Below are 14,482 nucleotides of genomic sequence, written 5' to 3' on the forward strand. Positions count from 1 at the left end.
GGTGACCCTGCACATAGCAGGGGGGTTGAAACTAGATGATCACTGCGGCCCTTTTCAATCCAGGCCATTCTATGATTCTATGAAGTCTTAAAATGCAAGTTGCATGCACATTAAATATGTTAATCCACTATATCTCCAATTAGTGCTGACAACTGCCTCCATCAGCTACAATTTGTGAAGGTGTTGGCCCCAACAGTTAAGCAATAGGAACAGTAACTCCCAAAAAAATCCATGGTACCCTTCACAGCATTACATCATACCAGCAGACTGACCAAAAGCTTCTCCAGAATTCAGCTCTCTCAAGGCAGTGGACTTCTGCACCCATAAAACACTAAGAGGGAAAAAATCAGCCTTTTTTTCCCCTTTACTATGAGAGTGGTGAGGTGCTGGCACAGGCTGCCCAGAGAGGTTGTGGATGCTCCATCCCTGAAGGTGTTCAATACCTGGTTGAATGGGGCCCTGGGCAGCCTGGTCTAGTATTAAATGGGGAGGTTGGTGACCCTGCCTGTGGCAGGGGGGTTGGAGATTCATGAACCTTGAGGTCCCTTCCAACCCCAGCCATTCTGTGATTCTGTGAACAATACTGAAAGAAAAGAAAGCACATACATTTCTCAATGCCTTTCTCGTAGAAGGCAGCAGGCTCAGAAATTCCCAGTGCACAAACTCCTCCAGAACATGGATCTGAATGGAGGGCTGGCAACCTCACCATCTCATAGGCCTATGCGTCACTTTTGGAAGTCTGTTCTATTAATGTTGTCAATTACTCAATAAGATGAATTAACACAACTTTAACTTCAAGACAAAGCTGCCACGTTAACAGCTGCCATCCTGACGTTATAGGTATCCATTGCCTCAGCTACAAACATTTTTGTATTTTATTTTAGTTTTCAGAAGAGCCAGGATGCCAGAGATGGTCTTAATTTCCATAGTAACCAAGATTAAAAACAACCTTTGTTAACTACCTAATGACAGCCCCACAGAAACCGGTCACAGTCACAAACACTATAATTACATAGTATTTAGATAAGGCTGGCTTTTCTTTCATTAAGAAAAAAACCACTTATTCTTACCAGCAATTACGTTTGGTACATTTCTTTGGTAGATTAGATCACTCGTGGGAGTTACTACTTTTAATTCTTAGTTCTTTCCTTATTACAGTCATCTTTTAAGGATGTACAAGAAAGTGAATCTTTAGAAGTAGTAGCATGTTTTAAGAAGTTCTAGCATAACTTACAAGAGCTCTACACAGACATACTGCCATTTACTACAGAAAATTAAAACATGCATTTGACCATTTCTGAACACAGATCTCACACTGCCAACCTATCCATGCCAAACTGTGTAAAGTTTCAAGGCAATATTAATAGGTGAATGCAGCCTATGTTTCTGTTCTAGCAACCAGAGCAACAAAACTATGGAAGCAACTTTGAGAAAGCAGCATTAAAGGGCACTTATGTCACGGAGTTATAGGATTTTTAAAAGCTAAAGTGCAGTAAGAAAGAAAATGTTTGAGAGATTGAATAACTGCATGTGTTTTACATTGATTTGAGTTCGTCTTCTTTCTATACTCAAATATAATATGCACAGTGCATTTAAAGAGCTACCCCAATGCTCAATTTATAAAATGTACAGAACAATTATCTAAAATATTTTATTCACTTTTGCTTTATGTTCATGAAATATGAAGGATGGTTTAAGACTGTCTTGTTTGTAGGCTGGAGTAACCTTCTAAAAGGTACAAAAGCTTCCTTATACAGCTATTCAATTAAAGGGTATTAAGAGAGAAGGTTGCACGGCTTTCTTAAACACTTTTTTGTTAGTAAACCTTGCCACAGTATTTGGAAACATACTGAAATTGTACTGGAAATGCTCATAAGCCCCTCAAAGAATTCTTCAGAGGACACCTTTGGGCAAAACACTTCCATCCAAAGCTGCACACTATTAGAAATGCATGTTCTAAGTAGTTTAAGTATTTTGACAGTAAATTACACATACACTGAAGACTCTCAGCAAGCAGATTATCAGTCAGACGAATGCAAAAGAGAAAACTACTGCTAGCCACAACTGTCTGCTACAACTTGTTAATATTTATTTTTCCTCTTCCGCAGATCACAGTTCTCTTCAGAAGCTGAAAATATCTTCATGCAAGTCATCATCATCCACTTACATGTTAATTTCCAACGAAATAAGACGACTGCTCAATTACACTGCTGTGCCTCAGCACAAAGAACACACATCCCAAGAGCCGAGGCAGTGCAACTTTACAGAAGAGGCTAACCCATGCTTTCAGGACATAAAGACAACTGAAATAATCCAGTTCTGGTGCAGCAGTATGACAGAGTGTGTCCTTCACTGCTGGCAGGATATACCTCGACAGGAATACACAGATTAAGATCCTGCATTACTGTTGTTTCTTCACAAACCACAGAAAACTCTTGAAATGTTCCCAGCTTTAAAGCATCGCTATCTTAAAATCATTTCAAAGTGAACACAGACATCAGACAGCATGTCTTTTATGATCCTTTTCCTCACTCTTAGTTATTAAGCAGCCAGCAGTGAGGAATCCCAAATGACAGGGCCTTTCAGCTCCTATCCCACCAGTAAGAAGCCGCGTTGCCAACAACTGCGTGCACTTGGCTCAAACACATAAAGGCTGACACAGTTTCACAAGATTGAAATCTCCTTCCCTGCTAAGAAAAGAAGAAAACCAAAACCATCATAAACATTTCACACCTTCTTTCCTCCCTCCTCTCTCTCCAATCAAATCCACGCTCGGGAACTCCTCTTTTACAAGCAATTACGGAATTGGAAAAAGCCCTAAAAACTTGGAAAGAAAGAACAGAACATGAAGGCACACGCACATCCTGCCCCATTCCCTGAGCATTTATGAGTAACTTGCCATTTCACCTAATTTAGGATATTAGGCCTACTAAGGAAACACTTGGCAGCGCAATACACCGATCCATTCTTAACATAATAACCTCATTCAATAGATTAAAGAGGTACACTTATGCCTTGAATTCAAGCAGTACGGTAAATTATTTAAGAAGAACTTAAAATATGCAGTCATTAACTCACGATTGCTTTTATTTTCATTTGGTCTTATTTTGTACGAACGCAAGAAATGAAACTGTAAGAGCAGCAATCACTCCATTTCTCTCCAGCTGGTTCTGCTGTTGTGGGGTTTTATTTGGTTTTGGTTTTACTTATTACTACTACCAAATCCTTCCTTGCCAGATATCAGAGATGCTCAGAATTCATGAGAATCTGGAACTGCAAGTAACACAGGGGGATAATGTCAGTTCCAAGTCCCCATATACACACATTAAGGACCCCAAGCTGCTCTGCTTTCCATGGGGCAGGCATGACGAAGCCTCACAAGAACTGAGACCAGACCCAACTCCTCTACTTCTACCTTAACACAATGCCTAGAGCCTGCCACCTGACTTCATCGGAGAAAGAAGGCACAGCACCGTGTTATAAGACTGTTCCACATTCATGCATTCAAGTGGGAAATCATCTTTCAGGAAATCTATGGACATTAATTTTTTCACTAGGTTTATGCCCATTTGGCTGTAATACATGCCATACAAGTCATGCACAATTTTGACTCTGCCTGAAAAGTTTTTATTCGATCTTCCTTGACAGAAAAAAAAAAAAGAGATTTCAAAACTGCAGTCAGAAGGGAAGTCAGAGTAATCACACAAACGATTGGGTTTTATCACAAAACTCTCCTACTAATAGGACTCAATGTTTAGAAGCATGTGTTTAAGTTAAGTTCCTAACACGGATTTCTTCTGTTTCTTACACATCAGTTATGGCTGCCAGTCATCATCCCTCTTCTATCTATACACAACTGTGACAGAGCCGGGTGAAGAGAAGGTCAGGGGAAGCTTAAAAGGCATTTAAGTTCTCTCTCATCTTGACAGGGATTTCAGTCCTCTGCAGTGCACGGGGAGTTCACAGTTGCTGGATGAACATTAGCAGGTTTTTCTATGCCATACATTTGTTTACAGCGATGTAAAGGAAAATGCCATTCATAAACCGAGCACAAAACTCACCACTGGGATTAAGAACTTCACATTTCATGGAATTAAAAAGAGCTGCTGAGCAAATTACACAAGCAATGAAATAACTTTACCTTCCTAGCTCATCTTTAAGAGTTGTGCTACAACAGCAATAAAAAAAACAACAAAAAGTTATTATTAAGGGCACAAAGACAGAGCACAGTTGAATGCGTATCCACATTTTCAGCTGCTTTAAGTGCTGTCCTTATTATTTAGCACTGTTGCTTAAGCAACTGATAGAGAAGTTCAAATCTCCATTGCACACGAAGAAACCTGAAAAGTTCTGAAAGGTTCCTGCTGGATATCCATGCTAATTAAAGCTACAACAATAGGCTTACAAACAGGAGGTTGGACAAGTCACACAAAAACTCGAGCAGTTTGCTTGGCCAAACGAGTTAGTGCACTAAACAGCACAAGAGAAAATACTCTACAAACAACCTTCAGCCAGTATCGAATCTGCGCCTTACCTTCTTGCATGGTACTCCATGTATCAACTCTCCTCAACACCGTGCATCTCATGATAAACACTTCCAAACGACATTTTAAGACCACACACCAGGCTAAAGAAATCACTGAGCAATCATGTGAAATTACCAGCAACATTAAAACAACTCAGAGTAAAAACCGTTGAGTTAAGACTGGAGTAAGAAGAGATCAGGAGTCCCTTCTGAAATACAAGAAATGTAAAGAAGAACAAAGAAGTTGTTTGCTCAAAGAAAAACGGTAAATAAGTTTACTGTGAATTCTTCAGGCTACCTAACCAAGTGTTTTGCCATTTGCTTTGCAGGTACATTTTCATGGAATTGAACAATATTAGCACAAGTGCTGCATTTGAGCTGTGATGAGTCATCCTTAATGTCTGCACAGTATCAAAGTGGGAAATCCTCATTCAGCAGGTGCTAACAAGTCATTCCATCCAGAAGGTAACCAGCAACGACAGAATATCCAAAATATCACAGCATTTGCATGGAAAGGATCGTTACAATCCCTGCCTGTCAAACAGCAGTAACTACTCAATCTCTCCTTTAGCAAAGCCAGGCTTCAAAGGAAGATTGAGACCTTTGCATACAACTGCAACCACAAACCAAATCCTGCTTCAAACGCTGGTAATTCAGGGCAGGTGTTAAAAAGCTTGCACAAAACGAGCTGATAAAGGCTCCTACACCACAAAAGACAATAGCACGATTTCTATTTTCGTTGGTTAATTTCCTGATACAGGCCAAGAGTTAAATTTTGGTAAGACATCAAAACCAGAAGGATGAGGAGCCCAGCACGACACCGTAATTTACTCTGCACTTCCATCATTCCAATCAGAAGTCTATGAACGTTTTGAATAGACTGAAATAAACAGTGGTATCTCCAGTCACTCAGGAGCACTTTCCACCTGACTTATAGGCTACGGTTTCTTACACAAGCACACTGAGAATAAAATAGTTCCTTATTTACAGTGATCATAACCATGAAATAACTGACTGACTGTACCCTGTGCTCAGTAAGCTGCCATTGCTTCACAGCACCCCCTTTGGTGGCCCACGTGCAAAAGAAGGCCCACTTTTTAAAAAGTTTCCAGTATTTGTTGAAATATAATGCTTACTTATTACACACACGGCACATTTTCTTCTCATATATTAATCAACAGAAGAGAAATAGCTCATAAAAATCAATGGGAACAAAAACACGCTGTTCAAATCCTGCTTATGTGCACGGAGCTGCATACACTAATCACACCAAGAATACACTTACTATTATACTGATATTTCCTTTCTTCTACAACGCTACACTTGCAGCACTTCTATTTACAACTGATCTATTTCCTACAACTCTCAGAGCTGTCTAATAGCTCATATTCTTTATTACTCTTTGTAAACCAAACAGCACTGTTACAGCTGTCATCTTAGCACAGGTGTGCTATCCATACATCTTCTTAATTGCATTTAAGCAAGGTGTATTTTAATGGTTACCCCCTTGTCTTCAAAACTTTGCTGGCTTACCAAGAATAAGACAGACATTGCTCTGCTATAGCATTATCCAGATCACAGTAACTTGCCAAGGTTGACACTACCAAGAGAGTGATGGATCTAATTTCTAGTTCAGCCTGTAGCTTAAGGAATGCACCTGAAAGTAAAAATTGCTTTTCAGTATTGAATTAAGAACCTTTTCTTTGCTTCCACATCCATAGCTATTAGTCTGCACCTACACCAACAATTTCCAGAGAGCAGACAAAACTACAGAGCTAACAAACATCTTCTGGAAATCACAGCACCTCAGCATTCCATTACTGCTTTTACAACCCCCTTTAACCTATCTGTCCTTCCTGTCTTTAATTACAACATAATACCAAGCTCGCAGAAAACGCACCTATAAAGAGGCACCTGAGAGAGGTCCATCCAAAAAGAGGTCACCACTTTTCTGCCTGCACTGAGTTCACCTTTCCAACCACACAAAGGCAAAGCAGTTGCTGTCATTACACACACAGAACAGTGCTAACTATCCCAAGCTGTGATTTGGGATAACCACAGCCCAAGTGTCACCAAACTCAGCTGATGAGGCAGCAGGGAGAGCAGCACTCTTCTGCTTGCAGCTGGCCAGCAGACGCCGCAGGCTTTACATCCCTCACTCTTCTTGCCTTCCAGCAGAGAACTGTCAAACTTAATTCTGCCAACGGTGGCTGTTTTATTTCCTCAGCTGAAATGAGAAGCTGAACTTGTCGGCACCACGTGGCAGCAACCACATTTGCTTTGCCAAATCACTCTTTTCACTCATGTGATTTGCCATTACTGAGGGCAACTATTTTTTCAAGCTCCAAAAATAACCAAGTTGAAAATATGAAGAGACTTTTTACGAAGTCGATATTCTGGAAATCAAGTTATGCCATTTTCAAATTGGTGGTAAGACTTCAAAGCAAGCTTTAACATCTGAGAAATGGAAGACAGTCATTAGGATGCACCCAGGAAACCCTCCACACATCCATGCTCTGCCACCACAAATCCTTAGCTGGAAAGTATCTTCTAAAAGTATCTTCCTCTCTTTTCCTTAAATACACAGAAGCAAAATTAACAGCAAATAATGAATTCCACATAAGCATCAAAACAACTTACAAAATAAAAAGGCATGCAAATTAATTACTGCATCAAAAATGACATTTAATTGCAGCTCCCAGTTTTACTGCAGCATGTTCACTTCACTGCTAACATCTTCAACAAGTATTAAATTACATCTGTAAAAATCCAACCAACCCTCCTACTGTACGCTCGTGTGCATGAAACTCCATCCCATCTCCTGTGAACCTGCTTTACAAGCTGCTGCTACTAGTTACTGCTACTAGAGTCTCACAACACTGTTCACAAGCCTTTCAATTCTTGCTTTCAGCTACAAGCTCCCAGACGTTGCTCCACTGTCAGAATACAAACTACACAGAAAAACATCCTCCAAGAATTTGTTTTGCTGTCTGTCCAGTGATAAAGAGATCTTCTGCTTAAAATTTCCCTTTAGAAAGGGAACTGTAGGAGAGGTTGACAGATAATAAAGGATACTTCAAATCTCTACACAATTTGACGTGTTTATCATCTTTCTCTCCTTCCCCTTTTGCTTTGCTCTGGGATGAAATGCATAAACAGGTGAAAACAACTTACATCAGATGAAAGACTGAAAGCAATTCTACAGAAAGCATCAAGGACAGGGAGACAGCTCTCTCATCTTTCATTCATAAAATCTGCTTTTGAGTAAAGGTACTCAGATGAAGTCATTTTAAACCTCATTTACAGCAGCCCATATAAGTGCTGTAAATATGCTTTTAAAAAAAAAAAAGTTTTCACTTTCCAGTTAAAGAATTGTGCAAATGAGGGTTTGCATGGATTTGCAAGTACATATAGCATCACTGAGCATTCTCTATAAAGATGCAAAATTAATCAGTTTTGCAACGCAGAATAAATACACAAAAGAATTTGCTGCAATACGAATGCATATGTTTCCATACTTAAAAAGATTTCAAAAGCAATGAAATTTGAACTAGATTTCTTTGGTTTTAAAATGAAATACTGATCTCAAATTACCACGTCTAAAATTGAAAAGAGATAACAACTGAATAAATTCAGGTAACTGCAGCAAATTTAAGGGAGGAACCATGTGAGAATCATGCATTAAAAGGAGCTCATACCAGGATTCGAGCTAAAAAGCAAAAAAGACAGTTAATACCCAAAAAAAGGGCTGGCATTTTTACAGACTGAAATAATAGAACAGCTACACCAATATATGGCCATGATGGCATACCTGACAGGCTGAGGAAACACAGGGTGGAATTCATTTTTTAAATACAGACACCAACTCTTATTTGTATCCTCTTTCATAAATGAAGTTTGCAAATTAATTTTCCATAGGACGCTCTGCCAAGTAGTTCATTTTTAATATCTCTTCAAGTCACAGCGGTGAGGAGGAAAAAAAAAACCCTGATCCGTACAGGGAAAATAAAGGTTACTGTTTTTCAAAGCAGACAGGCTCCACAGTGCCTATAATTAAAAGGACACATCTTGATAACAGGCACAAAAAGAGCTGCAAACGGTATTCTAAAATCAAACGGGGCTAAAGACTTAAAAGATACTGGTCTTTAAATGCAATTACACACAGGTTTAAGGAAAGCTGGGAGTTAATCTAAACAAGGTATTACATGGGTCAGATGTTTCTTCAAAGGCACACTACATGGAATTTTACAGCTTCTTCACTGGCCCAATTATGTCATCACTTGCTTTTTTCTCCCAGATCTTCCCTTGCGAGGCTCAGAATCACTTGGGATGTATTGATAAAATCTTAAATGATATAAATATGTGCATGCATGTGTGTGCAAGAGAGACATTTTATATGCACGCACCTGCATATATATTTACAATACGTCTTCTTAAATGCTCACGTACTTCCAACAATTTTACATAATTGCATACAGTTTTACAACACACTACCCCTTTATCTCCTGTAAAAGAGAAGGAATAATCTAACTAATCAGCACAAAATTCCCAGGAGAGCTCTAGTTAGAGACGTTCACTGGCCAGAGATACAAGTGAGGAGCCAGGGAGCAGCAGCAAACCCTGCACTGCCTTCAGGGAGGGACAAGCTCTGAGCTCCACAGCTAAAGAAACGCCACTGTCGAGACAACACGATCCCCTGTCCAGAGACACTTTGGCAGTAGAAACAGAAGCAAATCTCACAATGTTTTTAATTTTACAGGCAGATATACAGAGAGAAACATCACTGCCTGTTATCCAAGCCAACTGACCGCTGCTGCCACGCAGAATAATTATTTTTGGTCTCCATCTGATAGCCATATCCTGCTCCATGTAAAGCATCTAAATGATTTTCCAACTGCAGCTAAACAAAAGTACAGTCTACCTGGAGATGACAGATAGAAACAAAGACACAACGTGTATAGGAGAAGAAAGGATGTGATCTTTAGCTGGCCAAATAACAGAGGAAGGAGGTATTTCTGGCTATTGTTACCCAGAGGGATTTAAACAGGCTGGGAAAAACTGCCCATCGTGACGAACAGCCAACATATGCTCTTAAAATCAGGGTACAGTCACGTGCTAGACGTGATTTTCCAAAACACTGAGTATCAATGAGCTTAAAATTCTTACTTAGCTGGGATCCCCTGAAAGCTCAGGGTTTGGGTTTTGGCTTTTTTTTGTTTTGTTTTTCCATTGGTTGATATTAATTAAAAAAAAAAAAACCAGGACCAGCAAAGAGAAGGATCAGTGTCCGAGTTTAGAAAGGTCAGAGGAAAGAAAAGCAAATAAAAAGTTCCTGAGAAAATTGACTGCTAACAGCACAATGGTGACACTGTGAGCTGCAATACCTCCATCTGTCTTCCACCACCTTCATGTAAGTATTGACTAAAAAATATAATCAAAATGAAGCAGTGTTGGAACTTGTCTTCCAGCACTCCTCAAAGACAAGCTGCTACTCATTAGAACTCTCTGGCATCTCAGGAAGACGTGATGAAAGCCACTAAGACAGTCAACACCTCATGATCAACATAATCAGAGACTGCTGATAGAGTTAATATTTTCAATATTAAGAACCCAGCCTCTCCCAGAAACCTGTTTATTAATACTTTTAAAAATAGAGTTTGGCCACTGCTATTTCTTCTGATTTAAGCTACGGCACCAAGAAAATATTTAAACATTACCTCGCCTCCCATCACCATAGCAGTTCTTTCTCACCTTGAATGCATTGGGTTCTTTGTTTTGTCTCCTTCCTCAAGTCTCAGGCTTTTTTTGTTTGTTTGTTTGTTCTTCCTTTCAGTATTCCTTTCTGTCCTCTCCCCCATCTTCAAGGCAGGCTATTTATTTTAAAGTTACCTCCTTCTCCCATTAGCACAGTTTCTTCTTAAACAAGGTTTTTGGAAAACCACCACAGCCTTCCTGTCCACTTGTAAGCACTATCACAAGAGGCCCCCAAGAGAGTAAGAAATTTCCAGACATAATTAATATTAAACAATCACACTGCAGATCTGCTGCTAAGATCACTTGATCCTGCAGACTCGAGGGCCTTTCACAACTGACACGGCTCCTTCGCACACACTGTGAAAGAAAAGAGAATATTCACAAGCACATACCAGTAGGACCAACCAGCCCTCATTTATCAGAGAAGCGGAGGTGGGGGAAGGCGCACAGTTTGTCACTGACTTCACAGGCTCACCGCCCTTTGCAGGCCTGAGCTGCTCCCACAATGCATTAGTGCTTCGAAGCAAAACCACCAAGACCAAAACTGCCCCAAGTTCAACTGGAAGAGCCACAACAGCATTGCTGACCTTCCTTCTCCCACCATACTCACTCTCCTACAGCACCTCTTGGCTGTCAAAGAGAAGGCACGCCACAGCTTCGCAACAAGTTCAACCTGAGTGAAGGCAATACTTAAAAAAGACAAGCTGGGGCAGAATGAAGTCCAGGTTTGGGTAAAAAAAAAAAAAGAAAGAAAGAAATCTACCTGAGAATAAATATTAATTATTTCATTATGATAAATAATCTAAACTACAATCACCACCAGCATACCCACGTTCCATGGTGTTCTTTTGTCTTCCTCTATACAATGGGAATATACACACTGTCACAGATTGTTAAACACAATTTACCCACGCAGTAGTTTCAGAACATAATCAATACAACCCACCCCCTCATGAGAAATACAAGCATTTTCACAGGATACCTGCAAACGCAGGGACCTGACAAACACCATTTCTAGTTAGACAAAATCATTGCACCGCTCCATCTCACAGAACAGCTGTAAGGAGAGCTGCAAGTTAGTGCACATCCAACTGTGCATCACTGAAATAAAGTTACAGGTGGCCTTACCTCTCATCTTCCCCATCTACGAGGGGCGTCGCCAGGGGCAGCACCTTCAGTGGGAAGAGGGAGGCCGAGGCTGGCACGTTACTGCTACTGCCATCACCGATGGCCGACGCTCCAACGCCGCTCTCCCCGCTGGCAGCTTGAGGTAAACCAACGAGGGAAGGTTCTGTAGGGCGCCTGCCATCTTCCATTTGGCTTACAACTGGCTGGCCTAGTGATTGTGCTGGGAACTGGGTAGAGCTCAGCGGTATCTGCTGCGGCACGCTGGGTGCCACCGGCATACCTATACTTGTTGATACCAAAGGAGGCTGACTAACGCTCTGAGCCAGATTCCCATTCTGCACAGCTGAAGCTTGGGCTATGCTCTGTGGCTGTCCCAAACCTATAGAAGCAGAAGGTATGCCAGGGGGCACAGCCGAACCAGCTTGACTCGGTGCAGGAACAGTACTAGCAGAAGGTATGGGGCTAACTGCAGGCAGCTGCTGGCCAGTCATTCCTTGCACCACTGACTCCACCGCTTGTGCCTGCGGCTGTACAGGTAACAAAGTGTTTTGCTGAGCAATAACCATTTGCTGAGGAAGGCCTGAAGCGCTAGCCTGTAATCCCTGCTGCATTATTCCTGTCTGCACAGGCTGCACCACTTGCGAAGATGGAGGAGCAGCGGTTGATGGCATAACTGGAGGTGGAATTTGGCTTGCAGCAGGTGCTGGTTGCACCACAGTGGCCACGTTTGCTTGCTGCCCAACGCTCAGCATCTGCCCACTGGTACCCACACCTGGTATCGCTGCCGGGGCGTGCGCAGCAGGCTGAGCCGGGGCAGTGGCTGGGTGCGCTGGGACTGCAGGCTGCATGCTCGGGACCTGGGCAACAGGAACCGGCGGCCCTGCCCCTACTCCTGCAGGACTGGGCTGCATAGCAGGTGCCGGGGGCTGAAGGATCTGCTGATGCTGAATATACTCTGGCACGGCCCCTGTAACAGTGTTTTGGTTCACCGACTTAACGTGACCTGTGGCCATCTGTGTAGGAACCGCTTGCTGCTGCTGCTGCTGCTGTCCGTACTGCAACTGTTGCTGTTGTACAACTGGCAGAGTCTGCACAGGCTGCGCCGGCTGAGAATAAGGTAACTGCTGTTGAGCCATACTTTGAATGGCAGGCTGCTGGTGGCCCAGAGCTGGGGATACACCTAGTAGATTAACTGGGGCTGGCTGAACCCCAGTAACAGTGGTTAGACTGGCCTGTGCAGGAGGTTGGACCCCTGGCTTCTGCTGCGGATAGTTTATCTCTTGAGAATGCAGCTGGACTTGTGCAAGCTGTGATTGGGAAACACTCTGTGGTATACTAGATGCTGGAATTGCTGGAGGAGCAGCGCTGCTAAAATCCATCTGCTGAGGACCCACACCTTGAAAGGCTTGCTGCTGTACCACAGTAGGTGCTCCCATTTCTCCACTTCCCACACTTTCTGTATAGTGACTCAGTGTGCTTACATTGCTGCTAACAGAACTCCCACTGGTGCTCTCCCTTTCAGAAGTCGCTTCAAGCGGGTTTTGTTTTATCGTCTCTACTGCTTTGTTTACTGCTACTCCTTCCGAAGCTGCAACAGTGTTTTCTTTATCATAGAACTCAGTGCATGTCCATCTACCTTTTTTGAAAGGTTCAGAACTAGAATCTAATTTTACAACTCTAAACCTTGAAGTGCCAGATGCGGGCTGCTGCTGGCTGGATCCCGCGGCCACTCCTGCACTCGGATTAGTAACATTGTTAACGACACTAGAGGAAGCACTCGTACCATTGCCAACACCACTCAAGATATTCACATTAACATTGCCACTAGTTCCAGACAAAGCATTTACATTACCAGTACTTGTGATGTTGCTTAAATTCATAGTACCAAGCACACTGCTTGCCACACTAGAACTACCTCCGCCCATATTATTCAAGGTACTAGTTCCAGTAGCAGAACTTACACCTAGACTGCCAGGAGTACTCGTAGTGCGGATATTAGACACGACAGATGCAGGGGGACCGGTGGATGATGCAGCAGAACCTGGTGCAGCTGATATAACATTGTCAGAGCTTCCAGTTGTCGATAGCTTTCTAAACGATGGGCTGGGTGGTGGTCCTCCAGAAACTGGGGCGCTGCCCACCCCAGGATGCGATGGGTGATGGTGTCCATGATGGTGGTGGTGAAGATGATGGTGGTGATGGACGTGATGGGGGTGAACGCTTCCGTTGATCACAACGCTCTGCTGCGGATGATGAGGCAGAGAAGGGTGCTGCTGAGGAAGATGAGGCTGGTTTGGAGAAACGGCCCCGGGAGTCTCTGCCTCTTGGAAGTTATTTAAAGTCTCTTCAGAAGAGCTTCTCTCAGGTTCACCCAAGTCAGTGGCCCTGGATAAAGAAACATCCAAGATTTCTGAAGAAGACAGGTCTTCCGTGTGAGACTCATCCAGGTCATCGTAGCTTTCCGTATCTTCAGCTATGCTGTTATTAGAGCTCATACTGGCAGATATTTGAGCGGGGGTCACGCTGGTAATCTGGAAGCCACTTTTCTTTTTCATCTGAGCTCCGGTCTGCGCGAGAGGCTGCGGCTGGAGCTGAGACTGCGAGAGGAGGTTCAGGCTTTGTGGAGGAGGGGGGTGTCGGGCTGCGGGCCCGCCGATGAGGATGCTGCAGGAGATGGAGGCGGCGGCTGGACCAGCAGGGGCGGCTGGTAATCCTCGGCGGAGAGGGCAGCGCTCCCAACGCCGGTACCTGGTGCAGTGGGAGCAGTAACGCAGCTGCTGCCGCTGCTACTGCTGCTGCCCCTTCTAGGAAACATTGCCGGGTGCGCCATCTTCCTAGCACTAATGTCTGCGGCTGAGTCAGGCTGGTGCATTGTATCGGGCGTATTTTAAGAGCGATCCCCCGGCATGGAGAGAGACAGACACGCACACAGTTAGCGGGGCGCGGAGCCACGCAGCACCCCGGCACCGCCGCCACCCCCCTCCTCCGAGACAGGGAGGGGGCGAGGAGCTTTCCTCCGCCGCCTCTGAATGTCACACTTCCAATCCTCCGCCATTCACTTTCTTTCTCCCTCTC

At 43.2% G+C, this 14,482-nt stretch overlaps 1 protein-coding gene across 1 annotated transcript; it reads right to left on the reverse strand.

Moving 5' to 3' along the window:
* Nucleotides 1-11,094: 11,094 nt before the first annotated feature.
* Nucleotides 11,095-14,469, reverse strand: TSC22D1 (TSC22 domain family member 1). Its single transcript, XM_010728832.3, is given in 2 exon segments — nucleotides 11,095-14,040; nucleotides 14,043-14,469. Coding segments are annotated over 2 exon segments (2,874 nt in total). The 5' UTR covers nucleotides 14,280-14,469; the 3' UTR covers nucleotides 11,095-11,403.
* Nucleotides 14,470-14,482: the final 13 nt, after the last annotated feature.

Source organism: Meleagris gallopavo, chromosome 1 (assembly GCF_000146605.3).
Source record: "Meleagris gallopavo isolate NT-WF06-2002-E0010 breed Aviagen turkey brand Nicholas breeding stock chromosome 1, Turkey_5.1, whole genome shotgun sequence".
Taxonomy (NCBI): domain Eukaryota; kingdom Metazoa; phylum Chordata; class Aves; order Galliformes; family Phasianidae; genus Meleagris; species Meleagris gallopavo.